This window comes from Parastagonospora nodorum (genome assembly GCF_000146915.1).
Source record: "Parastagonospora nodorum SN15 chromosome Unknown scaffold_15, whole genome shotgun sequence".
In the NCBI taxonomy this organism is placed as follows: Eukaryota; Fungi; Ascomycota; class Dothideomycetes; order Pleosporales; family Phaeosphaeriaceae; genus Parastagonospora; species Parastagonospora nodorum.
This window is the reverse complement of record NW_001884563.1, coordinates 15,447-29,262: the sequence shown is the minus strand read 5'-3', so window position 1 is coordinate 29,262 and position 13,816 is coordinate 15,447. Positions and strand designations below refer to the sequence as shown.

Here is a 13,816-nt window from a genome sequence, read left to right as displayed (position 1 = left end):
AATATTCAGACAAAGAAAGCACCATCAAGTCTCAACCCGCAAGAGACGAAGATATTCCATCGCACGAACGTTAATACTGCCAGTGTTGAAAGCAGGAAAGTGTTCGCAGTTCGGCTTCAGTAATCGGATCAACACAGCTGTTCGAAACAGATGGACAAAGATCAGATGGAAAGATGGGGCAAGCAGCAATCAGCTGTACATAATGGAAGCTTCCCGGCTCTTTACGGAAGCTCCGGTAGACACTGGGCGGTCCAAGACGGCTCGTGGTGGAGGTGATCACGAATGAGCTCAACCAGCTGCACGGCGCTGTAAGAACTGTGGCGGGACTAGAAACGACACGCGAACGTGTAAGAAGGATACTAAGACATCTTATCAATCAGATGTGAGGACGATGTACCTATGCTCCTCGTTTAATAGCGAGATGAAGTTAAAGATGCGCAGCATAAGTTGACTATGCCAAGCCGTTTTCGGCCAGCTCGGTGGGTTAACCAGCTCGTTGGTTACACAACGTTGAGATTAGATGACCCGCCTAGCGCGGCGGCTCGGCACCCGTTGGCGCACGGTAAAGGTTGCTCCAGCTTTTGTCCGGAAACCCTGACTGATGAAATGGTGAGACGTCGGTCGGTCTATTGACACTGTACCCATGCTATTAAAGACGGCCCTACAGCAAATAGAACTCTATTTTTATGAGTCACATTATGTCGGATTCTGTCGAAGAATAAATCCCGCTGACCTTTCCTCAAAAAAGTCTAGTTAGTAGTGCCAATAGGCGGGTGTAATTAGACTCGGTAGATTGTGCGGACGAAAGTTTGGAAGTTTCTCTGCTATAAATGCTCCATGTCCTAAGTTGTTCAGTAACAGTTCTTCTGCGCTATTCTGAAACCAACGATATCATCAGTCTCGCTTTTTCTCAGTATGTCAGATCCTCGCTCTTCGCACGCTCCAGGCTATCTCAAGGATGCATCCCTGGATTTGACTGCTCGGTTCCTGCCCGCCATTGCTACGGTAGCGCTTGTAGTTGTCAGCGCAATAGCGTACACTATCTTCAATAACAACTCAAAGTATCCCCTAGCGAATCCTCCTGGATGGTTCCAGACAAAACTTTCCAAACGGATAGAATTCCTAAAGGATGGGAACAGGATTCTTGGAGAAGCTAGAAAGCGGTACGGTGGGAGGCCATACAGACTCATCACGGATTGGGGAGATAATCTTATCCTTCCGGCAGATCGTGTTACTAGCATTCATCTCGAGAAAAAACTAGCCCTTTCACCGGCCGTACATGACGTAAGCTCGACACACTGGTGTTATGGGAACATGTATACTTATACCGGTTTAGGACTTTCACGCTGATGTTGCTGGCTTCTCACCATACGGGCTTGCATGGATCGGGCAGAACATAGCTAGGAAGCATCTCACAAAGTCTATAAGTACGAGCTTTGACAGTAAACACATCTAATACAGCCTTACTAACGCTGCCTGTATAGACGAGATCTTGGTACCACTTTCGAATGAGACGAACTTTGCTATCAAACATATATTTGGCGAGAGTCCATGTAACCTTTTCAGACACTACATTATATCTTGGCTAACTGTATAGTAGAATGGACGGAGTCCATTGTCATGAAAGACGTCTTAAGCCTGATCTCTCGCATATCCTCACGTGTCTTCCTTGGGGAAGAGTTATGTCGCAACGAAGCATGGCTCCGCGTAACAAGAGATTGGACAGTGCAGTCTTTTGAGGCAGCTAATCTGATGACTGTATGTCCGGGTGCATTCAAGTTCTTGATGCCTCGGTTCTCAAAGAAGTGCAAAAATGTTCTGGCGATATATAACGAGGCACGCGGTATCCTCGAACCAGTCATTGAACGTAGGCGCCAGCTCAAGGCCGAGGCGAAACGCAAGGGCACGCCCATCCCGATTTTCAGTGACGCGATCGAGTGGGCCGAAATCGAGAGTCGAGGAAACCCATACAGCGCTGTGGACTGTCAATTAAACCTGTCATTCGCTGCAATTCACACGAGCTCAGGCTTGCTCAGTCAAGTATTGACGCGTCTTTCTAATGAGCCGCATCTAATCACGCCACTACGACATGAAATCATTGAGGTGCTTACAGCCGAGGGCATGAATAAGAATTCGCTTTACAACCTGAAGCTCATGGACAGTGCGCTTAAAGAAACACAGCGGATAAAACCAGATCAAATGCGTAAGTTTCTGTCCTGATGTTCACTAGAAGGAACGCAGATTGCTGATAATTGCCTTGCAGTAAATTTGAGAAGGATGGCCACGGATAATGTTGTCACCTCTGATGGTCTTGAGATCAAGAAAGGTCAAAGAGTTGTTGTGGATTTGGGCAACATGGTCGACTCAAAGTCATATTCGGAGCCAGAGAAGTTCGACATCTACCGCTACTACAACTGGCGACAAGACCCTGCCACCGCCGTCAAGTCCCAGTTAGTTGCCACTAGCGCTGACAACCTAACCTTCGGTCACGGAAACCACGCTTGCCCGGGCCGTTTCTTCGCTGCGAACGAGCTCAAACTTGCTCTCTGCCACCTCTTGCTAAAATATGATTGGGAATTGTCACCGGACGCAAGCCTAGAGGCTCTGCACCCGGCCGCAGTTATGTCGATTCTGAATCCGAGCAACAAGATTCGGTTCAGGCGTCGCAAGGCGGAGTTGGATATAGATGGTCTAGTGTAAATGATGTCGGCGTCAGCGTACCGTGCGCAACGGCGTGCTTGTCAGGCCCAGAGCGCTGCTGTGGTCCGATGGCGATTCGTCTCTAGTCTTCCGCCTGTATGCTGAAGAATCGAACTCGACGCGACTCCCCCGCCCCACCTTGCGCGGGAGTGGCTGATCGGTAGGCTAGCGTTATCGATAAGGTCCACACGTCACCTGCACCATCTCTGACAACAACCCCTCAAAGGAAAGGCTATCGCGCTTCGGCGCTGATAGGAAGCCTGTCCACTTTACGATACTCATTTAATATAGCTGGTTCCTTCCTCTACCCACGAAACAACTTGCTGTGATTTCCTCATAGCTAGACGACCCTCACTGATCCGTCGGATTGTTAAGACTGCTCGACGTGCCGCGAGTGATATGAGACGGATACAATCCCCGCGCCTGACGATACAGTGAAGACCACGCGATAGGATCTTGAAGCTTAACAGAATCGAACGCCGGGTGTCGTCTCTCTTCTCGTCTCTTCTTTATCAACACCTACATACCACAGCGACGCTGAAGCAACCACACGCCTAGGCCTCAACACCGCCACGATGCCGTCCTCACCAACCCCCTTCCCCCTCTACCTCCTCCCCTCCCTGCCCTTCCGCAGGCGTTCCTCAACCTCAACAACCAGCACATCCCCCACCTCCTCGCCTTCATCCTCACCCCCACAGCCCTCCTTCCTCACCACCAGCACCCCGACCTCCCACCTCCACTGCAACAAATGCCTAACGCACCTACTCCCCGTCACGCACATCATATCCAAAGGCTTCACCGGTCGGCACGGGCGCGCATATCTCGTCGCCCCTCCTCCACCGCCATCGAGTTTACGAGACGGCATCGGGAGTTTTCTCGGTGTCGGCGGCTGGGGCAGCGGATGGCCCAAAGGAACCATACCCAACACGCACACACACAAACCCGTATCGCGCCAACTCTCGACTGGTGCACACACGGTCGCGGACATTTCGTGCGTCCAGTGCGGCACGGTGCTCGGGTGGAAGTATGTGGATGCGGTGGAGGAGGGGCAGAAATACAAGGTTGGGAAGTTTATTTTGGAGACGGGGAGGGTTGTTAGAGGGGTAGAGTGGGAGGAGAGGAGGTATGGGGAAGAGGAAGGGGTTGGCAGTGAGGAGAGTGGTGAGGGGGATGAGATACAGTTTGATAGTCAGGATGAAGACGAGTGCGAGGATTTGTTTAGTGGGATTTGGAGCCGGGAGTTGGCGGTGGGGAGGAGGAGGAAGAGGAGGTTGGGGCGGTGATGGATGGATGATGGACTGATGTTGCGATTTTAATTTGGATGGTTGGCGTTTTGGCTTCGACTTTGGCTTTGGATACCCCGACACGACACGACGATATACCCTACGATACTCCCAGGTGTACACTTGGTTGAAATAGGTGCAGCGGTTCATATATCTTATACATAGCTACGATAACGTCGTCACACTCACACAGAAATAGCAAAGTGGTATACCTTTGAACGCCCGAACACCTTCCCATCGCCCCATACCCCTAATCGAACGAAACAGCACCCATCCCCCTCTCCCTCGCCGCCCCAACAATCCCATCCTTAACCCTGCGCAACGCCTCCTCCCACTTCTCCCCCCTTACACCCTCCTCCCCAAGATCATCAACAACCCACACCAACCACTTGATCACGCCCACCGCCTTACTCAAATCCCTCTCCTCCCTTACGACTTTGCCCAAATACTTGACCAACGCACCTACATCCTCTCTATACGGCCCTTCCTCCGCAAACTCCCTAATCCACTCCTTCATCGCGCGCCTCAAGTCCGGCTCCTCGCTCAATTTCTGTGTCGTGAACGTCGGCCGCGGAGGCCTTGGTACCTTGATGCGTTGAACCGGTCTCGGAACATGCGGAGCAGCTTTCGGCTTGGCTTTATTTACCGCGAGCCTAAAAGCTTGGAGTTTCTTGCGCTTGTGTTCGGCGATGACTTCTTGGCGAATGTCTTCGGGCAGGGCGGCGAGGATGTCCGGATCGAGGCCGTCCGTGTCGGAGGGCTTCTTAGGCGCGGGGACTGGACCGCTGTTGTCAGCGGCGTTGGAAGGACCGACGGAGGTTTCGCGACTCACGGCTTCGCGCGCGGGATTCTGGCGGGAGATAAAGTTTGCTTGCGTCAGGGTCTTGCCGTTTTTGCTCACGGAGGTGGCTTGGGCGGCGGCGGCGAGCATGGCGGATTTGGGCGGACGGCCTCGGCCGCGCTTGACGGAAACGATGGCTTTCTTGGCGGGTATGCCGATGATTCTGTTCTTGCGAGGTGATTGTGGGAGTAGGGTTTGGTCGGCATGGCGAGGTCTTCGGGATGGGGAAGCTGATGTCGCGCCAGCAGCATACTGTGCGAGGACTTCAGCACGAACTTCAGGCGGCAAAGCAGCGAGAATTTCGGGATCTAGCTGGGACTGTGCTGGCAAGGCAGTCATTGAGAACGGTAGAGGCTTTGTCGGTGTCCTTGTGATACCATCTCTCGATGCAGGTGATGGCGACGTCTGACGTGTGCGCAATAGCTTCGACCGAATGTCTTCAGGCAGCTCAGCAAGCACTTTCGGGTCGACTTGTGTGGGCATGATGAACTGAGTACCCATCACGTTCAGTGGCCGTCGTGATGGGGTGGAATGGTTCAGCTCTGGAGCACCGAAAGCTATCTGTTCCTCTTCAACTGCAGCCTTGGGCTTTCGGGGCGTCTCTGGATCATCTTGGATGGGATCATCGTCAACAACCGGCGGTGGTACCTTGCAAGCGCTGACGGGTTCCTTTTTGCCGGACTTGAACTGAAGTCGACGTTGAGATCCGTCAAGACTGCCGTCTGTCGCGCTCTTCATCGATTCAAGCTTGGTCATCTGGATACCAATGCCTCGTAACTCGCCGGGCGTGAAGCCGAAGCCGCGCAAAATGCCGAGCGCTTCCTTGGTCAAGACCTCTTTTGAGTTTGTGGCCACTCCAAGGACCAAGCTCTTGTTGTGGGTGTCGCACTTGCCATGTCCAAGGTGCTTCGGCGGGTCTAGAGGCGCATCGGGCGACCGTCGCATGACTTTCATCGTGAACTGCTTGCCTTTGACCTTCTCCTTTGAGCAGACGCTTCTGAAGCTCACCACATAGACTAGTGATGAACTCGTCGGCCTGCTCCTGGTTTTCGAAACGAACGCCCCCAGTTGACTTCAGCAGACACAGATTTGCGCACCACCTGCTCGCCCACTTCTTGCTTGTCGATGCCACGAGCGTACTCCCACAGCTTCTCGCCAGTCTTCGGACCAAGCACTTGGACTAGCCGCTCCTTTGACAACTCGCGAATGTCCTTTACATACTTGACGCCGATCTCTTCGAGCTTGCCTCCGATCGACCACGCGACACCAGGCAAGTCTTGAACTTGGAGCTCGCCTATGAAGTCAAGTATCTCCTCAGGCTTGATTTGGTGTTGCCCAGCAGGCTTTGCTTTGCGCAGTGCCACTTTCGCCAGAAGAATATTGGCACCGATACCCACTGAGACGTCGCATCCAGTTCGCCCCTTGACTTCTTGTCGCAGTGACCTTGCAATATCGTCGGCCTTGGCTTGCTCGCGGTAGGTGCTGCCTTCAGACGTGGTACGACCATCAACACCACCGACGGCGATGCACATGTTTGACACGTCGACCAGGGCTTCGTCAATGCTGACACTCTGGACAAGTCCACCAGTTGACAGGATGGCGTCGTAGAAGGCTCTACTGGCTTCTTCGTACGCTGGAAAGTCGTATGGCAAGATCTTGATGTCAGGACACAGCTCTTGCGCCTTCTTCATCCACATGCCGTTCTTGACACCGAACTTGCGGGCTGGATAGTTGCAGCTGGCGATCTCGGACCCACTGCCCTGGCCATGCGCTACCACGGCAGGCTTGTCTTTGTACTGCGGGTGCTTCTTCAAGCTGACGGCAGCGAAGAAGCTGTCGAAATCGACGTGGAGTATGTATCGCCGCGCACCAGGCTGGCGCTTCTGTTTCGCTTTTTGACTGGATGTCTTTTCGCTGGCGAGTGCTTGCAGCTGCGACTTCAAATCGGCCTTCCATGTGGAAAGATGATGCAGACGGGATTCGCGGTAGTATTGCTCAAGAAAGTTCGGATCAACTACCGTCGACTTGCGGATCTTGGGGTCGCGGAGTAGGATAGCATTGTGTTCTTCAGCAGTAAGCAGCCGGCCATCGGGAGCTACGTTATTCGCTGTGACGACAAAGTCCATGACACGGTCATCAAAGACGCCGGGGGCTATTTGAGGGGCGGCCGGTGGTTTTTGGGTAGCGGGTGGGGGGCCATCATAGAGGCTATCATGAAGTGCCTCGTCCAGCTCCTTGTCCTCGAACGAGTCGTGGAGAGGCGCAATCGTAGGACTGCTCTTCGGCGGGGTGACCAAGTCGGTGGAGGTCTTCTCTTTGCTGGGCTGTTGCTGGAGAGGGCCGCTCTCCGGCTGGTGCGAAGGAGGGAGGTCATCATCAATGTCATCATCAGGCGTGGGCGGTCGTTGCTTCGAGAAGCGCGAACGGGGGAGTCCGCTTGGCGTGGGCGTACTCGACGGACCGGCCTGGCTCGCCCTCAGCTGGCCAGTGTACCAGCTTGCATCCGTCTGGTCGCGGTAGCCCCTCGCCTTGACGTTGGCCTGGCTCAGCACCTTGCCCTTGTCGAACGCCAAGACATTCTGCTTCTCGCCCTCGTCGACCACGCGGTACTCGTTCCACGGTAGCAGCTTCCCTGCCTGTATGCTGTCCACCACCCAGGCCGGCTTGACGATGCGGTACTTGCGGAACTCGACGACCTTCTTCGGCGTGAGGCTGCTTGCGATGATGTGTGTCACGGTGGTCTTGCCGTCGAGATACTGCATGAAGCCGCCGCCGTACTGGACGATGAGCGTGTGCAGGTCGTTGAGCGACGGCTGGGTGTAGCCGTTGACATGCGCCACAATCCCCTTGAAGATGGGGGGCTTGTCGCCGGCCTGTTCGCGCATGTCGGCATCGAGGTTCTGCAGCTTGATCTTCTTCCGTCTGAAGTAGTCGGTGAAGCCGCCAAACGCTGAGCCCTTGTATTCGTCGCCATCTTCACTCTCGAAGGTGTGCTGCTCGATGCGCTTCCGCACGCTTTCACTGTTCTTGTCCAGGCGCGAGCCCATGGTGGCGTGGCGATGGTAACGGTGGCCAGGGAGGATCGAGTGCGCTCATCGGGGCCGCGACCATGATTTGGGGGGGTGTTGAGGTTTTCCCGGCGGCATCACGTCGTGGTCGGTGTTCGCGAGGCGGGGAGTGAATGGCTCGTGTCGCGGTCGCGTAAGTTCGCGCTAAGCGGTGGGTCTGCCGGTTCTGCCAGGCGGTCAGGCGCGCTAGTGCTTAGGTGCATATCTTTTTTTCGAGCTGTTGGTCCCCAAGAACTCGAAGTTCCTGCGCATTCAGTCCAGCTCCTCCCACTGATTCTGCTTGTGCCACATCCCCAGCATAGGCAAGACCCGTCGACACCCGAATCACAAAAGCAAAAGAAAAGCGCATCAAGTCGCACCCAGCTTTTCCTCCACCATCACCATGTCCGGCCCTGTAGCTGCTGGTGTCTGGGGCCGCCGCGTCCCAGCCGGCGGTATTCCCATTCTTGCCTCGATCGACCCTTCCGCTGCAGTAAGTAGCCGAATCTGCCATCTGAACTGCCATAGAATGCGACGGAAATTTTCTTTTTGACATGCTCGATGTCGGAGACGTCAAATTCTGTCGCATTGGCCGTATGCCGAGCTTTGCTGATCAGAGTAGTTCCGCATCACCATGGCGGCTCTCGACCCCAGTGCGCCCGCCCAGACCGATGAGGAGAACCAAGTCCTGCGCGCAACTCTGAAGCTTATCCGTGTGCCCACGGACTTTGACGACGAGGACGACGAGGACGACTACGACCCAGAGGACATTGAGGCCATCACCGCCCGCCTCCGTGAAGCTGGCGCACTTCCCGCCGAGGAGCTCGAGTCGTCTGAAGAGGACGACAGCGAGAATGAGAAGAACGGCGGCCCCAGTGACCCCGTCAAGGCCAAGAAGGCCAAGAAGGCCGCTCTCACCAAGAAGATGCAGCAGGAGCTCGAGGACGAGATGGAGATCGACAACAGCCTGACCAACGGCGTCAATGGCAAGTCCAAGGGCAAGGCCAAGGTTACCGACGACGACGACATCAGCGACGAGGACGAGGATGAGGACGACGACGACGAGGAGCCCGAAGAGTTTGTCCTGTGCACGCTCAACCCCGAGAACGTAAGATTGCTGTGAAAACTCTGCAAAATACCATCTAACACCTTGCAGCACTACCAGCAGCCGCTTGACATCACCGTCCGTGAGGGTGAAGAGGTCTACCTCTGCGTCAACGGTACCCACGACATCTACGTCACCGGCAACTACATCATACTCCCCGAGCAGGAAGACAGCGAGGATGATGACGAGGACGATGGCCTCGAGCAGCTTGGCTACGACATCGGCTCTGACGAGGACGAGCTCGAGATTGACGGCATGGACGAGGATGAGTCCGATGAGCTCGACGACCTCGAGGACCCCCGCATCACTGAGGTCGACAGCGAAGAGGAGGAGGTGCCCAAGCTCGTTGCTACCAGCAAGAAGGCCAACAAGAAGCGCCCGGCTGAGTCAGAGGACGACGCCACGCTCGACGACCTCATGAGCAAGGCCAACGGCGACGAGAAGGTCAGCAAGAAGCAGGCCAAGAAGCTGAAGAAGAACGACGGCCAAGCCGTTGCCGGTGCTGAGCCCGCAAAGAAGGCCGAAAAGGCCGACGCTCCTAGCAGCGACAAGAAGAAGGTACAGTTCGCCAAAAACCTCGAGCTAGGTCCCACAGGCTCACCGCTCACTAAGGTTGAGGCTCCCAAGGCCGAGGCGAAGAAGGAAGCCGCGAAAGGCCCGCGCGTCGTCAGCGGCGTCACAGTCGAGGACAAGAAGGAGGGCAAGGGCAAAGCCGCGAAGAAGGGCGACCGCGTCGAGATGCGCTACATCGGCAAGCTGAAGAACGGCAAGGTCTTTGACTGTAAGTCTCCTCATCTGACGTGGTCGAAATGGATACCTACTAACACTGCACAGCCAACAAGAAGGGCAAGCCATTCGCCTTCAAGCTCGGCGTCGGCCAAGTCATCAAGGGCTGGGATGTCGGTGTCGCTGGCATGACTCCCGGTGGAGAGCGCCGCCTCACCATCCCCGCCGCGCTTGCATATGGCAAGAAGGGCGCGCCCCCGGACATCCCAGCCAACTCCGACTTGATCTTTGACATCAAGTGCATCTCTGTCGGTTAAGCGTCTTTCCTATATGTAAAATCGTTTCGTCTGCATAGCGCGATATCCCACTTGTCACGATAGGCAAGGAGGACGGATCTCCCTAATGTTTTTCCCATGTGGCTGGTGATATAGCGAGGCGATGATGATGTTGTGTTATGGGCATAGATTCGCTGAGGAAGCTATATCGAGAATCAAAAAGTTGGGCGTTCCGGACATTGGAAGATATGTAGCAATAGATCCGTTGTTCTATAAAGTTACTGGTGCTCGTGATATATGCCCTTACGCGTTATCGGCGCATGCACTCCTTCACCGGAAGTCTTGGCGTCTCCGATACCCCTCACGATTGTTCAAGCTCGAATCGTTTCCACTGCTGCTGTGAGTGCCTTTGAGTAACCTCACTCTGGCTTGATGTTGCACGTGTACACACCATGTCTCTCTGTGCGGTTTGTCAGTCAATCGACCATGACTTCTTTTCTCCCGCGCCCGATCATAAGGAAAGAATCCACCTTTCTATCGATTCAATTGAGAGGAATGCACGCGCTGGCTGTCCCTTCTGTACTTGTCTGATGGACGGTGCTGAGGTAAAGTGGATGGCTAATTCCCCATGGCTAAGTAAAATCCCCGTGGACTTGAGACGAGCTACCCTCGATACTAAACATGCGCTGGTCATTAGCATTAATGGACATGACGTATCACATACATACTTCTTCCGTATTCCAGGGGATTGGGGTTTGCAAATTCCCTCCCATCGTTCAGGAAGTGACTGACATGTGATAGAGCACCTTCCAAAGGCGCGGCTCGGCCAGCCGTGTCGGGATGTTAATATCATGTCTACCTGGATCCAAGACTGTGTCAAAAACCATCAAGGGTGCTCGAAACCCGAGAAAAGCTTTATGCCAACACGTCTGCTTGACGTGCAAGCAGTTCGCGGATCCAGAGACACCAAACTAGTGACGCTTACTGGCCATGATGTTATCAGCTCCTATGTGGCCTTGAGCCATTGCTGGGGACCACCTTCGAAGCGCCCGATGATTACTACAGCCGCCAATCTTGCGATCAACAGGCGGCGCATCTCCTTTTACGATCTTTCATTGACTTTCAAAGATGCGGTCAAGCTTACAATAGATCTCGGTGAGAGATACTTGTGGATTGACTCCTTGTGCATTGTGCAGGACGATCCAGATGACTGGCTTCATGAGGCTGGCAAGATGTCGGCGGTGTACGGGAATGCGGTATTCACGCTCTCGGCCCTGAGCTCCAGTGACAGTACTCAGGGCTGTCGCGTGGCCAATCCCAGGGCGATAACGCACGAACGCCGTTTCTTCGACTTCGACTCCGGTCCATATCGCATACGCGTGTTCGAGAAAGAAATTATGAAATGGCATCAGGAATACGGTGACGACACATATCGGCACGGCGAGCATGGGCCAAATCCTCTACGTGGACGAGCGTGGACTCTACAGGAACGAGAACTGTCAACGAGAAACATATTCTTCTCTCAAAATCTCGTGCTCTGGGAATGTAAAGAAGCGAAAGGATCAAGTGAACTACCATGGCATCAGGTCAAGCCCCTTGACGATTTTCGCCCTTGGTCAATGAGAAACGTTCTTGGAGAGGGCGTACTTCCAGATGGTCCGGTGGCATTGAGAGACCGATGGTACGAACTCATGGAAGACTACATGTCGCGCCACCTCACCCAAGGTTCCGACAAACTCCCAGCGCTGGGTGGTCTTGCTCAAAACTTCCAGAAGAAACTTCCCTCGAGCGATTACCTGGCTGGCATCTGGACTGAACACTTGCCGCAAGCCTTACTTTGGCGGATGACTGACGCGAGCAATGCACAAAGATCCACGACATATCGAGCTCCTAGCTTCTCGTTCCTATCGCTCGACGGACCCATGAGCTATGAGAGCCAGATGTTGACGAATTACGGCGTGGGAGATCGGTGGGAAGATGACCGAAGGGATTTTGCGTCTACAGATCTGGAGTTCCTAAGTTCCAGTATTGAGCTCAACGGGGTAGACCGATTTGGAGCCATACGCCGAGCATCGCTTGCGTTTCGTGGGCGAATGTTACAAGTCAGACTCAAGCTTCGAGACGAAGAAGAGGACAATGTTCACCAGTGGAATGTACTCGACACGTCCGATGGCTCCATGTCAGGCGCTTTCTTCCCAGACGTCGGAGGAGAGTTTCTTGCAGATACACCTGCGTGGTGCATAGCTGCACGTCCTGAGCCAGAAGAAAGTTATATCCCAATTCCATATTTGATATCTGAGAGGTTGGGTCCCGATGCTGCGTTGGTCATGGGCCTTGCATTGCAGCGGGACGACGGGAACGTCGACATATTCAGGCGTGTGGGACTGATTCGGTGGATGAAGCGTTCCGCATTTTACGGTGTCAAATTGACCAAGTTCGCTATGGTGTAATGTAATATCTTTCGAACATTCTATGTTAGAGCATTTTGTTGCGAAATTGGGTTGATGTCGTTGACAGAGCAAGGTATGTGCGAAGGAGTAGCGACACGAAGCGAGGCAAGAGGGGCGCGCCCTGCGAGCTACTAGCCCGCTTTTGCGCCCCACGCTTCGCGCAATTCTCTATATAGACACGAAGTCATCAACGACCTAAATGAGAGAATCAGTGTGGATGTGAAGTACTCACCAGCTTCCCAGCCTCCAAAAAGTCAGTCAAAATGGCGGCGCAGAATGACCCTGAGAAGAACTTTCCAAAGCCATGGCGGCAAACACCATTAATACATTCGACCATCCTTTCCAAACACGCTGGATGGTATGCACATTCTCATAAAAAAAACCTGAATCAGGTCATTAACTGTTTCTACAGTCAAATCTATCTCAAGCTGGATAACTTGCAACCATCCGGCTCCTTCAAATCACGTGGAGTCGGCAACTTTCTGCTCTCCCACATCGCCAAAACATCCAACCGAAGTACAATCCACTTCTACATCTCTTCTGGCGGAAATGCTGGTCTGGCATGTGTATGCGCCGCCGTCTCGCTCGGCGCAGCAGCAACAATCGTCGTACCCATGAGCACAACGGCGTACATGATTTCCAAACTTCGCGCTTCCGGTGCCACAGACGTCGTTCAGATCGGCGAGTCGTGGGCAGAAGCTGATGCGCACGTACGGGAGGTGATTATGAAAGAAGCAAAAGAGAGGGGCGAAGAACCCGTTTATGTCCCGCCGTTTGATGCGCAAGAGGTTTGGGATGGGAATGCTACGTTGGTGGAAGAGCTGGTGGAGCAGATCGATGGACCGCTTGATGCGCTGATCTGTAGTGTTGGTGGAGGTGGATTGTTCTCAGGTATCATGCAAGGTCTTGGTAAGGCTGGGTGGTCTGATACAAAGGTCCTCGCTGTTGAGACTGAAGGCGCGCATTCCTTGGCTTTGTCGCTCGAGAAGGGCGAGTTATCGACACTACCCGCAATCACCAGCATAGCGACAAGTCTAGGCGCAAGACGCGTCGCAGCAAGAGCATATGAACACGCAAAATCCGACTCGGTCACGTCCGTGGTATTGAAGGATACGGATGCGATCGAAGGATGTGCCAGATTTGCGGATGACGAGAGAATCATGGTGGAGCCGGCGTGTGGCGTGTCACTGGCATTGTGCTACAATGGTCGATTACGGAAACAATTGCCACATCTGAACGAGAAGAGCAGGGTTGTCATTGTTGTATGCGGCGGGAGTAATGTCAGTGCGGAGATGCTGCACAACTGGGTAGTCCAGAGGGGCTGATAGCTCGTGTGTCTTTGCAGAACAACAACACATGAAGGAGGGTCACACGTTGTGTCTTGCTGAC

General features: G+C 53.9%; 6 protein-coding genes across 6 annotated transcripts; 5 read left to right on the top strand and 1 right to left on the bottom strand.

Annotated features, from left to right (window-relative positions):
• Nucleotides 1–915: 915 nt before the first annotated feature.
• SNOG_09461 (hypothetical protein) lies at nt 916–2,700 on the top strand (the record flags this gene model as incomplete). The annotated part of the gene is made up of 4 exons (XM_001799702.1): nt 916–1,284; nt 1,337–1,427; nt 1,601–2,203; nt 2,264–2,700. 4 exons carry the CDS (start codon nt 916–918, stop codon nt 2,698–2,700), a joined length of 1,500 nt encoding a protein of 499 aa, XP_001799754.1.
• Nucleotides 2,701–3,275: 575 nt separating this feature from the next.
• SNOG_09460 (hypothetical protein) lies at nt 3,276–3,983 on the top strand (the record flags this gene model as incomplete). The annotated part of the gene is made up of 1 exon (XM_001799701.1): nt 3,276–3,983. The coding sequence occupies one exon, from the start codon at nt 3,276–3,278 to the stop codon at nt 3,981–3,983; it is 708 nt and encodes a 235-aa protein (XP_001799753.1).
• A 250-nt stretch (nt 3,984–4,233) lies between these two features.
• Nucleotides 4,234–7,871, bottom strand: SNOG_09459 (hypothetical protein; the record flags this gene model as incomplete). Its single annotated transcript, XM_001799700.1, has 2 exons — nt 4,234–5,840; nt 5,885–7,871. 2 exons carry the CDS (start codon nt 7,869–7,871, stop codon nt 4,234–4,236), a joined length of 3,594 nt encoding a protein of 1,197 aa, XP_001799752.1.
• A 302-nt stretch (nt 7,872–8,173) lies between these two features.
• Nucleotides 8,174–10,019, top strand: SNOG_09458 (hypothetical protein; the record flags this gene model as incomplete). Its single annotated transcript, XM_001799699.1, has 4 exons — nt 8,174–8,364; nt 8,494–8,979; nt 9,028–9,757; nt 9,811–10,019. Exons 1-4 carry the CDS (start codon nt 8,275–8,277, stop codon nt 10,017–10,019), a joined length of 1,515 nt encoding a protein of 504 aa, XP_001799751.1. The 5' UTR covers nt 8,174–8,274.
• Nucleotides 10,020–10,828: 809 nt separating this feature from the next.
• SNOG_09457 (hypothetical protein) lies at nt 10,829–12,427 on the top strand (the record flags this gene model as incomplete). Its single annotated transcript, XM_001799698.1, has 1 exon — nt 10,829–12,427. One exon carries the CDS (start codon nt 10,829–10,831, stop codon nt 12,425–12,427), a length of 1,599 nt encoding a protein of 532 aa, XP_001799750.1.
• A 263-nt stretch (nt 12,428–12,690) lies between these two features.
• SNOG_09456 (hypothetical protein) lies at nt 12,691–13,752 on the top strand (the record flags this gene model as incomplete). Its single annotated transcript, XM_001799697.1, has 2 exons — nt 12,691–12,785; nt 12,840–13,752. The coding sequence occupies 2 exons, from the start codon at nt 12,691–12,693 to the stop codon at nt 13,750–13,752; spliced, it is 1,008 nt and encodes a 335-aa protein (XP_001799749.1).
• Between the last annotated feature and the right edge of the window lie 64 nt (nt 13,753–13,816).